This window comes from Sinocyclocheilus anshuiensis, unplaced genomic scaffold (genome assembly GCF_001515605.1).
Source record: "Sinocyclocheilus anshuiensis isolate Anshui unplaced genomic scaffold, SAMN03320099.WGS_v1.1 scaffold932, whole genome shotgun sequence".
In the NCBI taxonomy this organism is placed as follows: domain Eukaryota; kingdom Metazoa; phylum Chordata; class Actinopteri; order Cypriniformes; family Cyprinidae; genus Sinocyclocheilus; species Sinocyclocheilus anshuiensis.
Window position 1 is genome coordinate 275,946 of NW_015552597.1, and position 14,535 is coordinate 290,480.

The 14,535-nt window shown below is 39.2% G+C and overlaps 1 protein-coding gene across 4 annotated transcripts in view; it reads right to left on the reverse strand.

Annotated features, from left to right (window-relative positions):
* The window catches only part of LOC107665675 (cytoplasmic dynein 1 intermediate chain 1), a 72,665-nt gene that overhangs the window by 47,728 nt on the left and 10,402 nt on the right, over window positions 1-14,535 (reverse strand). For 2 of the 4 annotated variants that reach the window (XM_016456657.1, XM_016456658.1), the window contains 2 exons: window positions 10,011-10,070; window positions 8,602-8,717 (listed from right to left, as the gene is read on the reverse strand). In XM_016456657.1, the coding sequence (XP_016312143.1) occupies window positions 8,602-8,717; window positions 10,011-10,070 (176 nt within the window). The remainder of the gene's footprint in view (window positions 1-8,601; window positions 8,718-10,010; window positions 10,071-14,535) is intronic. The other 2 variants (XM_016456660.1, XM_016456659.1) reach the window with 1 other exon arrangement.

Below are 14,535 nucleotides of genomic sequence, written 5' to 3' on the forward strand. Positions count from 1 at the left end.
CTTATCACATGCTGTGTGGTATCGGCGTTTGGTATCGGGGCATTTTAACGAGTACGAGTACAGGAGCTCAGTATCGAGCCTGAACTGAATGCATTGTCTGTGAGATGCATAAACATAAATGTAACAAATTCAATCTAAAAATTTTAATATTAAAATAGCAACAGGAAAACAATTCACATCAAACTGGACTAAGCCATGATGATAGATTCCGCACACGCTGCAGTCTGCAAACTGTGACCAATCCAGCCAACAAAAGCTCTTCTCTTTCCTTTTCCCATCTCTCTCACTCAGACACACACAGAGAGTGCCAGACTGTCTTGTGAAATCAGATGGGAAAAAGCTGTGGAGAGAGTACTTGTACTCCTGGCTACTTGCTCATCAAACACACGGAGCACAAGCCAGAGTGGAGCCAGGTCCTTGAGCTGACAGCCCCCTGCAGCTGTGTGAAAGCCCATGGCTGTGGATACAGTGTTTGCATTTCATAACTACAAACCACACGAATGGGCAACAAACCAGTAATACTGCTTCCACCCCTTCAGCTACAATTCAGAAATAAAAAAATAGAATTACTTAACGTCCAAATAAAACTGCAAAAGTAAAGTCATAACATCTCTTATCCCCGGTACTCTTTATACATATATATATATATATATATATATATATACACACACACACACATTTTTTTTATTTTTCATGCAGAACTGAAATACTTAATAGAAACCCTCTGTAGCAGCAATCCTACGACCACCCAGACCTGTACACCGCCTCACCTGACCTTACAACGATCTTAGAAGTTCCTGGGGAATATGGGACTTTCAACTTTTGTGTGCTACATGGAAAAAGTTTAACTGTTCAGAGGAATGAAACAGTATCCCATCTGATGTTCAACACACATCAGATGGCAAATATTATTATAGTGGCTCTGTGGACAGGGGCCGATTTTTTGGCTGAGGTGGTTTCATGTATCTTATTATGTGGCGGTAAGAAAGGAAAATTATAATCATCTGGGTCCAGATTGGCAAGGTCCACCTACTGTGAAAGACATTGTATTGTCTGATATCAGATTTTTTATTTTTTTTGACTGGCATCCCGCCTCGATCCAAACCATTGGGGATTCAGGCCTTTTTGGGCTTGAAACCAGAGTCAGAAGATTTCGATGAATTCAAAGTCTAGGCATTTCAGCACAGAGCAAAGGGAGAAAAGACAGACATCCCCTCTAATGCCAACAATTAATTTTGACATTGCAGATCAAAAGAGAGTAAATGTAACAGTATCTAAATGCGACATGACTCTCCCTGGGACGGAGATGGAAGAAAATAGCAACCACTGTTGTATGAGAGCGAATTTTGGCTAACCTTTAGTTTTGTGAACACTGACACCCTCGGCTTTTCTCTTGTATAAAAGAGCTAAAACAACACGCCAGCATGAAGCGCTTCCATATGTGACCCATACGCCCTGCTAAACCCACACTGAGGGCGAGCTGGTCCCGAATGGCAAGGCTATGGGCAAAAGCCGTGACCACAATCATCATGAGAGCCTCAGAAAACTGCTGTTTATGAGACACCAACTGCAACACACTCTCAACAAGGCAAAACTGTTTGTCAAGGTGATATTAAATACATGTGCCAGAAACAAAAGATTTTTAAATGGTTTAAGTAGGCCTCCTTCAAGCATCTTTATTCACAGCAAATATAACTTGTGCCGCTCCTGAGAATGACCTGGAAAAAAATCATTCTAATCTCAATTAGCCTGACTGTTAATAATCATAGCTGTGTCATCAAACATTATGATTATTCCTACGCTATTCAGAGATGAAACACTGACCCGAAAACATAATTAATTAATTGAGTCAATATGTTTGGCTGGGATCAATTGACATTCACTGTTGTTTTCAACCGCTTGGTTACGGTGGTCTCTGCAAAGTCCCTGTAATGTCTTTCAGATTAGCAGTTAGTTAGAACTCAGTTTGCCTGCAATTAGGAACCATTACAGGACCACCACAAGTTTACCAAAAAAGTGACTGTAAAAAGTGAATCACCACTTCCCACTGGAGACCCCCAGAGCTAATGGCCCTGAAAAATTCCAGCAAAAGAAGCCACACTCACACACACACAAAAGTACATGCACACGTTAAATAAATAAAGAGAGAGATTGTGAGAAACAAAGAACCACATCATTTCCATGACCTTCTGCACTGTTCAACTTCCTTGAGATGGTTTCCAGGACAGGGGTGACCAAGTGCAGTACAGAAATGACAAAATTCAGTATCATGACGGTTGCTATAACGTTCTATGGTTTTTAACCAATCTTGGGTCTCACTATCTTGCACAGGGGTGAAATACTTGGGACTTTTTAAACTACAGTGTTAAACAATTGTTATCGGCTGATGGTAATTAGCGGCAGAGCCTGCTAAAGCCGTTTAAGTGTTATGGCTTACCCGTAGATCCAAACTCTGCTGATTTGGACCACATTTCATTGATAGGTCCACTTGCTCCATCAGAAAAGGTTGAAGACTATGTTTCAGAAGACCTGCTCTCAAAGCATTAATGTAGGTCATTAAAGTAATGGTTGACTTAATTTCTCCTAAAATGAAACACCATTTTATTTTGGTAAAATGTTTTTTACAAATGTTTTTTTAATACCACTATTATTATTATTATTATTATTATTATTATTATCATTACGTTATTTATTACAATAAAACTATGTGAATATGTATCTTTAATTACGTGTTGTCATGTAATATAGTCATTTAATTAAATACAGAATCATTTAATTTTCTAAAACATAAAATAATGACAGTTACAGTTACTTTATTTTGAACCACACATTACTGATAAATTACTCGTAGTTCAATGAGGGAATCAGTTTATAGCTCAGTAACATTAAACGATTCACTGACTCTGGACATCATGGCTCGCAGTGTTCTTGTTGTTGTAGGAAACACTGGCGAACACTTTAACAAGATGATGTCTGACGAAACTGCAAATGAATGCACAAAAATGACTACATTTTAAATGTAATTAATTACTTTTTATGTTTATTGTGTGGACATTTGGAGCCCTGAGAAAGGTTAAGAATGAGCAAACGATGACAGAATTTTCATTTTTAGGTGAAATATCCCTTTGGATGAACAACTGTTCCTTCTCAAAACAGAGTGACACAAAAGATCTAATGTGTTCTTTTACAAACTGTTTTTACAGATTAACATTTAATTACTACCGATCCATTCAAGGATGTCAAATTTTCAGGGGTCACTTTCTCTAAAAATGCACAGCATGAAACTGGATGGGCCAGAGGAAAGTATATAACTGGGAAGCCGACTTTCCCAGAGCGCACTGTCCAGTGGATGAGCCATGCTTTTGCAATGTTATCCACTCCCAGCAGTTTTTAAGAATTACAAGCCAGTTCTTTCATACAAATTATGTCGCCAAGAGCCAACTGGAGCCTTGAATATGGCGCTCAGTGATTGGTGGGTAATTTGATTGAGTGAAGAACAATGTACACTTAGCAGAGACAGATCCCCGACCAACCAACACACAAGAACCTGGACACATATCACACTACCCATATTCATTACAGCAAAGCTGAGACGGAAGCAAACAGTTAATTGAATTAAATTTTCCTAAACAGAGTCACACACATTTAGACTGATGTGAGACAAACTACGGCTGGAGAGAATAGGCTTCTCAGCGGGGTTAAAAGTTCAGATGGGTCACAACCCCTGACTGACCAGTACCGCTGAGTCATGACTTCATGCTACACATCCAGTGCTGTTGCTTCACAATAATGTCATTTTAAGGTCTTTTGCCTCTGATGGTGAGATCTGGAAGGCTTTTATACCACAAATGAGCCACTGGCTAACAGGTTTGGCGTTCATTTCTGCCAACTTTTCCCAGACCACCAGCGGAAATCTTTCTGAAATCGTATCTATCATGGGATCTGATACTGCTGGAAGCACAAGGGCTGAAGCTGCACGTGACTAAACCTGCAACGAGGGCTAAATTGAGGTCAACAAAACAGCTGACGAACACAATACACATGGCCAACCTTTTGGATCCATTAAGGAACTCTTCGCCTGAGCGTGTTAAGCCAAAGGCATCAGATATTAGCCTAAGAAAAACCCTGTACTTCAGTGAAAACAAGACCTTCTGACCTTTTGTACAAAGGAATCTGCATGAATAGTGTCACAAATTTGACTGATTAGTGACCTAGATGTAGCATAGAATCCTAAACATTTCTCATTTCTTCTCACGTCTTCTCAAGTTTGGAGTCAGTAATATGTGTGTGTGTGTGTGTGTGTGTGTGTGTTAAATTGATCAAAAGTGACAGTAAAGTCATTTATAAAATGTCTTTTTATAAAAAAAAAATGTTCTGAAAACATTCCATTTCAAATAAATGCTGTTCTTTTGAACTTTCTATTCATCAAAAAATCCTGAAAAAAAATGCATCACGGTTTACACAAAAATATTAAGCAGCACAACTGTCAACAGAATAATAAGAAATGTTTAGAATATTAGAATGATTTCTGAAAGATCATGTGACATGGAAGACTGGAGTAATTGCTGCTGAAAATTCAGCTTTGCCATGAAAAATACATAAAATAGAAAACAGAAAAACACAAAATATAAAACGCATAATTTAAATTTGAATAATATTTCACAATTTATTATTATTTCACACTTTTCATCAAATAAATGCAGTCTTGATGAGCATAAAATCTTACTGACCCCAAACTTTTTAACAGTAGTGTCTGAATGGAAAAGGATCCTCAATGCTACAGGAATTGTAGATTAGTTAGTGTTATGAACAATGCATGTTAAAATACTTTTATAATTTTAAGGTTTATTGTATGAGCACACACGTGAAAAGGACTACCACCTTATACAAAGGGAATAGGGAAATAATTCTTTACACTTTACAGTAAGGTCTCATTTGTTTATTAACACAGGGCATTAAATAATGTTTACAGATACAACTTTTGATCTTAAAAAAATTATTAAATAATGTTGAGATAAACATTACATAGATTAATAAATGTTGTATAAGTAATATTAATTGTTAACTCATGTTAACTAATGTTAACAAATGAAACCTTACACTGTAAAGTGTTACCAGTATGTTCTTTAGGAGACATTTAACCAAGCATATCTGGAAACTGCTCAGGTTAATTTGACCTTAATCAAACTACATGCTGGCTGCTGCTGGTAGAAGGGTCTCTGCAGGCACTGCTGGCTTTCATGACAGTGTTATAGTGCAGTCTATGGGGGGCTAACACCTGGGCGGTTTTTGCATCCCCCAACTCAGGGAAAAAGAGAGAGAGAGAGAGAGGGTCAGAGAGGAAAAAGAAAGAAAAGGAAAAAAGGTATCTGTTTAGTTTCACCAATCAATGGACGAAACCTCTGCAGCGGCCTGAACAAACACAGAAAGCAAGCTGTAGCAGGTGGTGGAAAGACCTATTAAAACTTCCTCTCTTTCTCATGTGAGAGGTCTTATAGGGGCAGGGTCTCCCCTGGACAGACAACCTGTACCTACAGACAGCTGTGAGCTCAACCTGCATCTGTAGGCCGAGAGGAAAAAACAAATAAGCTGTACAGAGTGCGATTGCTAAGGGCAACGGCCAATCAAAGGCTTGTCATCGGTTGCACTTGCTGAATAAATGACCTGCCTTGACAGGAAATTCCGCCAGCAATTTTAGTTCTGATCAGGCTTCAAGGAAGTGGAAAGAATAAAAACACATCAGTTATAATGGCAGGAAGTCTCCAATCACATGGCAAGCAGCTGTTGCCAGCGTAGGGATCAAGGAGCCATGAGAGGATGGAGGGATTCTGGTGTGAAATGCAGAAGGAAAAAAGAAGATGAGATGGAGAGCAGCGAGGTAAAGTCTGTGTTTCACAAAACACTAATTTCTAGTGCACCGCTTGCAGGTTTAAAACCCAAATCAGAGGAAACCAAATAGCAAAAGCTGTGCTTCACATCACAACTACCAGTGATGTTATGCAAATATACCAAAAGCCGCTTGTTAGGGGTCCCGTCCATATGGAGATGTTTAGGGTGCTTTTCAAACCATCTGCATTTTATACCAGGCCTGGCTCCCGAGTCTGGGGGATGCAATCAAATTAGCCGAGCTCTTTGTGAGCTTCATTTTAACAAAGCTATAAATTTAAAAATGTCATTGAAATATGACACTTTAAATATGATTGGCTTCAGATATATGATTGAAGCCAATGGAGTACATTAGAGTACACTTGTGGAAGAGGGAGGCTCAGCGCTGACTGCTGTGTCGAGTTAACTAATGGAGAAGCCAAGTCGTCTTTGTGGTAGGAACCACACTTAAACTAATAAGGAGAAATATCCTGACATTATTCTTTTACAAACAAGCAAAAGTGGCTTTGATTAAGCACTTTCACATTTCATAAATCAATCAGCTCGAGGAGTTTTATTAATACGGTATCATGCTACATGAGGTACGAGTTTACTATTTAACCATTTAAAGGAGTTGTACTCTTTCAGGATTCAACAAAAAAGGATTGTCGATTATGCTATTTCACTGTATCTTTTGTTTTCATACCTTCCAAGCTTAAACATGGATTTCAGTGATGTTTGGAATATTGTTGTTCTAAATAACATTACCATGGTATTTACAATAAACACCAGAAAAATGTGGTTTATGAATTTATATCCTTCTGGACTTTTATTATAGCTGTTTTTATTATCATTATAGCTGTATAATTTCTACTAGTTACTATTGTAAATGAAAAATCTAATAAATTATTTGTTGTCATTTTGTTTTCTAAAGCAAACTTACAAAAAATAAATTCAAGTATACAAAAAAAATTATATAAGTATATTTTTGTGAGATATTTGAACTAGTATCTAAAAATATGCTAATAAATAATTTATTTATATGTTTACAGGGCTAATAAAAAATATAACCAAAGTTGAAGCAAAAGTCACTATTGTTGAGTCCTGACTTTGAAGGGAAAGTTCACTTAAAAATGATCATTCTTTCAAAAGAAGATATTTTGATTTAGATTTTTAAAGTGAATGTCACCAAAACTGTGAATATTATCAAAATCTTCTTTTGTGTTCCAGAGAAAAAAGAGAGCCAGGTTTGGAACAACTTGAGGGTGAATAAATGATGACAGAACTTTCATTTTAGTGTGAACTATCCCAGGTATATTACTATTTAAATGTAGATGGATTTAGAAATCGGTCTACAAAGGATTCATCTACAATATTTTTGAAATATCATGCACCTGAACTGATAGTGGACCCAACAATCTCAACAGAAAGGTAAAAGTAAACCGGTAGCCCTCCACAGAAACGCAGGCACAACTCCAAGTGATGTTCTGATGATAGAAGCCATCTTGAATTACCCGTCTGCATCCACTTAAAGCCTGACTCAATGCCGTTACTGTTCTGCCATTTCAAGCAGAGCCACTGATGGGCAGGCATCTCTTTTCAAAAAAGCCGTCCCCCCACCTCCCCTCTCAGGAAATGGAGGCCGCAGCTGGTCAAATGAATCTTAATCTGCACAGGTTTGGAGCTCTTCAACGGAACCAGACGGTCAGGATGACAGCCCACCTGACAGCGATGAAAATCAAAGCTCTTCACCAAGCAGCCCCTTTCAATTTCACATAGCCCATTTCAGAACTACATAAATAAGTTATTGTAGATCTTAACAGTGTTTGACAAGGTGAGTGCATGTACAATTGTAATTAAATGTCTGATTTTGCGCTACATAAATTTCACTTCACACAACAGGCAACAACTGTATAAGTTCTAACTCTAAAATGGTGCTTTTGAAACATCAGGAAAATATATTTGAATTACATTTATTTAAGTGTTAAGCATAGGTTGTGACCTCACATCATAGTTAGCCAGAAAACCTAAATTGATTAATAGCATTATTTTCCTCCCCACAGTTCATGTGGTTATAGTTCAGAGTTGGGGAATAACTAACCGAAAGCAATGCTCACCACATTTTTCATTAGTGTGACAATAGCTCAGCTCTTTCCAAAATAACACAGGTTTTCCAGTAACAATCTACGATGTAGCATGACAAAGTGCTGTTTTTAAAGAATGTCACATTATATTGTACATGCAGCTTTACAGCTGAACGAACTTGAATCACACAGGCCCTCCTAAACTGATTCCTTTCAGTGAATTGCTTCACTGGAAGATTAATGTAAATGAACTCATTCAAAAACGATTCACAGATTCATTTGAGTCAACTTTTTGTAGTGAATTTTTTTTAATGCTGCTGTTCATCCTTAAATGTTGGACTCAGTAATGCAAATGACTGTGTTTCTATTTTTATTAGTTTCATTTCGTGTAAACTGGTTGAACTGTTTAGATTTGTGTTACTGGAATGAATCAACACTTCCTCTACCAGTAGTTATATATATATCTGCCCCCTTAAATAGTTTCAATGTAATTAGCAATTTTTGTTTGTAGTTGCCAGTGTGGCTACTTTATCACAAGGTTAGCTCAAATGTAGTTTAACCATTCTAGATTATAAATAGCAGCTAGACAATTTACAGTCTAGTTTAAAAGTAGCATCTTCAAAACATATAGAATATTACAGTAAGTATCTACCTTCAGATTGATGAGCTGCTAGCGGTGTCTGAGTCTCTTTACAGTAGGACACCAACTCTCTGGGCAGGAAATCCACCTGAGTTATCTTAGAAGGTCCCAATCTATGTGTTCGACATCTGGGGAGAGAGAAATACAGACTATGAATGTCCTACAACCTGACACAAGTGTGCACATGCTTGCATGTGCATATAACAAATTGACTGCATCACGGTGATAAAATACAATGTTACATCTAATATGCTGTAGGGCTCATTATTCAGGTCCATGAACATATTGTAAGTTTGGATGACCCTCAGTTGACTGCTAGAACTAATGTTTAAAGCATTCCATGTAAATGGCATGGTGCATCAATCACTGTCACATACAGCCCTGGGCACACAGCTGGAGAGTGACCAGCTGAAAACACTTGAACCTGACAAACTTAAAAAGAAAGGGGAATGAGATAGAGAAATGAGAGGAACAAAGAAAAAGTTGCATACACAATGGTACACTACGGTACAAAGGCAGTGCAATACCACACACACACACATTCACAAATATGAAAATGTAGATTATCAATGTAAAAAAAGTAAATTAGACATTAGAAGGGAACCTAGAACACAATCGGTCTAAAAACAAGACAAACACTGCAATAATATAATATTAATTCTTATTTTATTCATCTACAATTAAAGTTACTTTGCCTATGGACTAGTTACATTTTTTTTTTAAATAAATCTTCTTGCTTTTCAACCAATAACTTCTAAGCTTTTAGTCATATATCAAAAATTTTATACTCACAATATACAGTATAAAAATTAATATGGTTCTTTTGAGCTTTCTATTCATTTTAAATTGCAATAATTTTTCACTATATTAGTGTTTTTATTATGAATATTTTAACAATATTTCATATTAGTGTTTTTATTGTAGATATTGTACAAATTTCATGATATTAGCTTTTACAGTATTTTTGATCCTTTAAATGCCACCTTGGTGAGCACAATGCAGCCTAAATATTTATTATTGTAAAAATACTTTACAATATTGGTGTTTTTACTGTATTATCTAACTATCTATCTATATATCTATACATGCATACTTTCAAACAAGAGTAGTCTTGACAACATTTGCTGTAAAAAGTAATAAGGTAAAGTATAACATTTTAATTTAAATTCATTTTAATTCTACTTTTTAAAATTAAAATGTTTGCATTTTAAATTATGCATTCTTTTAAGTCAATACAAAATAAAGAATTAAAAAATTCATTCACACATTTCTGCACTGAATGTAGGCAATAGGTGTCCAAAGAAATGCATGTACATCTGTTGAAAAATATTTGTACATGTAAATGTGTATGTGTATGCATTTAAAAGTTCAGCAGATCTGAGGAAAATGAAAGAAAGAAAGAGACAGAGAGGAGGAGATACCCGAGCTCAGAGTCAGCCTGCAGCTGAAGAACAGAGGGGTCAGTGTCCCACTGCAAGGTCCTGGAGTGGGCAGCAGGGGGTGTCACGCAGGGGACAGGAGGGAGAGAACATGCAAGATTAACCTCAGCAGAAACAACACCATCATACACACAAACATAAATATCATCGCACACACGCCATCAAATAACACGCCTCATGCAAGCCAGGAGAACAGTGAGAAAGGACCAATCAAATCAGCACACATGGGGAAGCAGTTTGAAACAATACTAAGGAAGTTCATGCATCATGTTTATGCACTTTTCAAAGGATGGCATGTATGTTACTGTAGAAGATGTATTATATGAAAGGGGTCATGAACTGAGAAATCTAAATTCCTTTGATCTTTTGACATATAAGAGGTCATTGTACTATAAAAACATCCTGTAAGTTTCAGAACTCAAAACTTTCTCGTTAGTCTAAAAACAGCTTATAAATGGCAGGTTGTGGAATGTGTCACTTTATGACGTAATAGTGTGGCTAAACACTGCCTCCGCAGAAGATCAACACCCACTTCTACATCACTGCCTGTTTAGCCCCACCCACTGATTTGCGCATGTAGTAGATGAATAACGAGAGGCAAATGCAGGTCTACACAGAAACCAAACGATAAAGATGGCAACAAAATGCTTTGTAGTGCCAAGCTGTGGAAAAACACAGTCTTTGCCTTGCCTTCCTTCTGATCCCAACATTAGGAAAGAGTGATCAGTGGATGAATTTTATTTTTAATGTTCCAGATCACGTCAGTAAGAACTTGGTCCTTTGTTCACTTCCTTTTACAACAGATTTGTCCGAGTCTACAATCCGCCACGCCTATTCAAACAGAGCGTTCTGATGAGGGGGGTCAAAACAGGGCAGAAAATAGTTTATTACTTCTAAATTATGACGCATTTTGATGTAAAAATCTTGATAACATTAAAAGTGGACCTCAGAGAACAGTACAAAATAAAAAACAAAGGCAGTTCATGACCCCTTTAAAATTATATGAGAATCGAATGGGGAATATGATGTCACCAAATCTTTCTTAGGTTAGAAAATTAAATTGTGGGACGGAAATGTGAACAGAGTTATGAAAATAAACTGAATAAACCCTTACAAAAAGTTCCATAGTATTACCATGGTTTCTGGATGTGGTAAGACACATTCCTAAATGTCTCCGGTTACCTAACGTAACCTTGGTTCCCTAAGAGGAGGGAACGAGACACTGCGTCATCGAAGATGTCGCTTTGGGGTTATCCTCGAAACTACTGAAGCCTTATGAAATCTCGCCGTCGAGAATTCACCAGCCAATGGCATTTAAGCGTGCAAAATAGAGGCGGGCTCCCCCGCACTATAAGGCGGCGCTGAATGCCATTGCCTCAGAATCTTTGGACTGAAACAGAGTGCAGCTGACAAAGACTCTGAGCCATGTAACAAGGCAGCAAACGCAGTGTCTCGTTCCCTCCTCTCAGGGAACTGAGGTTACGTTAGGTAACCTGAAACGTTCCCTCTCGAGTCGGTCTCTCCACACTGTGTCATTGAAGATATCGCTTTGGGTATCTCATAAAATCTCACTGTGTTGAGAGCCAAGGTACAGATCGGCTGCAAGCAAAGCCATTGACCTCAGCTAGAAGTACTTCACACAACGGAAGATCTCATAAACTCAGCGGCATAACAGCTATAAGAGCAAGTTACACAAGCATTAGACTACTGCAAACACATCGCAGATTAAAGGTCTTGCCTGCATCCTGGATTAACCATACACTCACTGCCAGCATTCATGTCGGCACTTGTCTCCAGACTGCATTAACAGCAGCCATTCAGTACCACAGACACATGGATAGGTGACAGCCAACACCTAGTACTGATGTCCACTGTAGCGGCGATGCCAGTGCTGTTGTGAACATAATGCACGTGGGGTTAACACAGTGCAGATGAACACGACGGCAGCAGTAACACTGGTGCTAATCCCCAGTCAGTATTAACACGACTGAGTCGAAAACTGCCAACTCGGTGGGGCTGCAACAGTTTAGACAAATGCTGAACATTGATTTCAGCTAGCTTGATTCCTGCACGGACAATGCATGAGTTGCAAAGAACATTCAGGCTATAATAACACGTACAGGCTATAGCAACATGCATAGGTGCCTCATAGCCCACCTGGCATAGGTTTTTCCGCAAAGGTTACTAACTATGTGGGAGAAACCAACAAAACGATGACAGATTCCTGTCTGTGCTTTTATACCGTGAATGTGTACAAAGGCAATGAGCACAGATATAACCCACGAGGGCGACCATTCACGCAGAAAGGCAGCAGTGTCTGCACCTGTAACAACAGACTGTGAATGGCTAAACGACCTAGTTGAACACCACTTCGCAGGGGCGTCAATATCTATTTGACACCACCCACAATCTCAGTTCAAGTTGTAGACATAATCTTCTTGCAAAGACAAACTCGCGATGCAAGTGAGGAAACATTCAAATCACAGAACTGACCAGAGTGCCCAGTACGATTTGATCATGTAGGTGGGCGAGAGGTGATCAGCCTTCTTGTGCCACTCGAAATTCTTATTGACAGGACATTCTGCCGGGGCAACTATAAATATGACGGTGTCATGCCGTTATGACGGTATACTTAAAACAAGGAGGGCATACAGTTGCTGTCCAAGTACTCTTGCAAAAAGTCAAGGTGGCTAACAGGGACTATCTGTCCATAAAGTAGATATATTCAAGCCCACTGATATAATCCAGTGCCCTGGCCAAACCTGTGTGAGGGTCTGTCTCAATGCACTCACTTGAATGCACATCTCAATAGATATATTATGACTTAATGCACTGCACAGCAGAACACAAAGTCCATTACAGTTCCTGTTGGCCGCAAAGAGCGGGGGACGTGAGAACAGACATAAGAGAGCTGACAGTCTTGCTATCGTCGCCTTATGTGTGAGAACAAAGCAAAGCACACTGCCAAAGTCGCAGCCATCAGCCTGAGTGCTTCCTGGGAACTCTTAAGGGCAGAAACTTCTCGGCTCGAAATGAACGGAAGTATAAGTTACAAACTGTGAGCACCCCTGTGAAATGCAAGCTCGCATCACAACAAAGCCCAGTTGCACTCTCTGGGTGATTGAGAAGCAGAAGTCTGTGGTGGTTTAATACTCCCTGAATGGACTATGTCAATCGTCCAGAATTATTTAGCGCACAAACTCCACTCATTTAGAGGGGAGAGAGCTGCATTCAATTATTTCATGAATGTACACATTTGAGCAATGCTGGACTAACGAAATGCAGAGCGTGGTAATAATAAGCAATAAACATATTGGTGCATACAACATTAAACCAGCTCTTACGAGTGACATATTCACAGCGTCCAGCATAAATCTGTGGGAAGAACCAAGTTCATAAGCACAAAAACAGGGCAGATAGCTACATCTGTAACACCTGAATACTGCTGAAATAATAGGACACAGAAAGCTGTGTCATGAAGCATCAGTTTTGCATATGCAGTAGCTATTAACAACAATGCGAGCAATGGCACTGCACGTCAGCCTATACAACCTAGTTGAAGCATGTGCCAGAGAGGGGCATAGCCACGAAATCTCTCAGTCATCCAATGGCTGCTCAGCCGTCTTCCCCTGCACAGACAGAACATGCGGTAAGAATAAGGGGAATTTTCAGGTAATTAAATCTAGCGGAAGCGTTTTGCGAGGACCAACCCGCCGCAAAATAAATATCCCGAATAGACATGCCTTAGTTCAAGTCCGAGACGCCGCAAGACTCCTCGTGGAGTGGAGATGAATCTCTATTGGGCAATTGACTCTATGAAGCAACATCAGAAACACTCTTGATGCTCTGAACATAGAGGCAGGCATTCTCCAGATGCACTGAAATAGCAGTCCTTCGGCCAGCCTGCGAGAGGATCTGTTTCAGCGCAAGCTGTCCGGGGGAGCGTTCTGATAATGCACTCTCTGTCCCCGGAAGAGCATGTCACGCCTCCGTACAATCCGACATGGACAGAAGCACTTTATGCTTTTATTTGGAACTTTATCTTACCAGTGAAAAGAGTTTCAATACAGAAGAACTTTCTGTATTCTGTCTTATAGCTGTCAAGCCACACAACGGAACAGTCAATGCTCAAGGGCAACTAGTTTTTGATTACAAAACACAGCGTTTCGGCCACGACCGTTCTCTGGATTCATTGCTGGTTCAGGCCCTATGCAAGGGGCTGAGGCGGGGCTAGATAACAGTTGTGTAGAGCTTATATAGAAAGCGATGATCAGCGGCAGCGCCAGCGTGCACAGTAGCTAAGGTACACAACACTACACACTAGGGCTGCGACGATAAATCGATGCAGAATCTATTCGTGGATCGCATCGCGATTCTCTCTGGAATCGATTCTGAGCATAGATTTTAACAGCAGATGGAAATGAGCAGAGTGCATGCAGCACCATCTGCTGTTCTTAACTAAGCTCAGAATCGACTCGAGAAAGAATCGCGATGCATTCGGAAAATC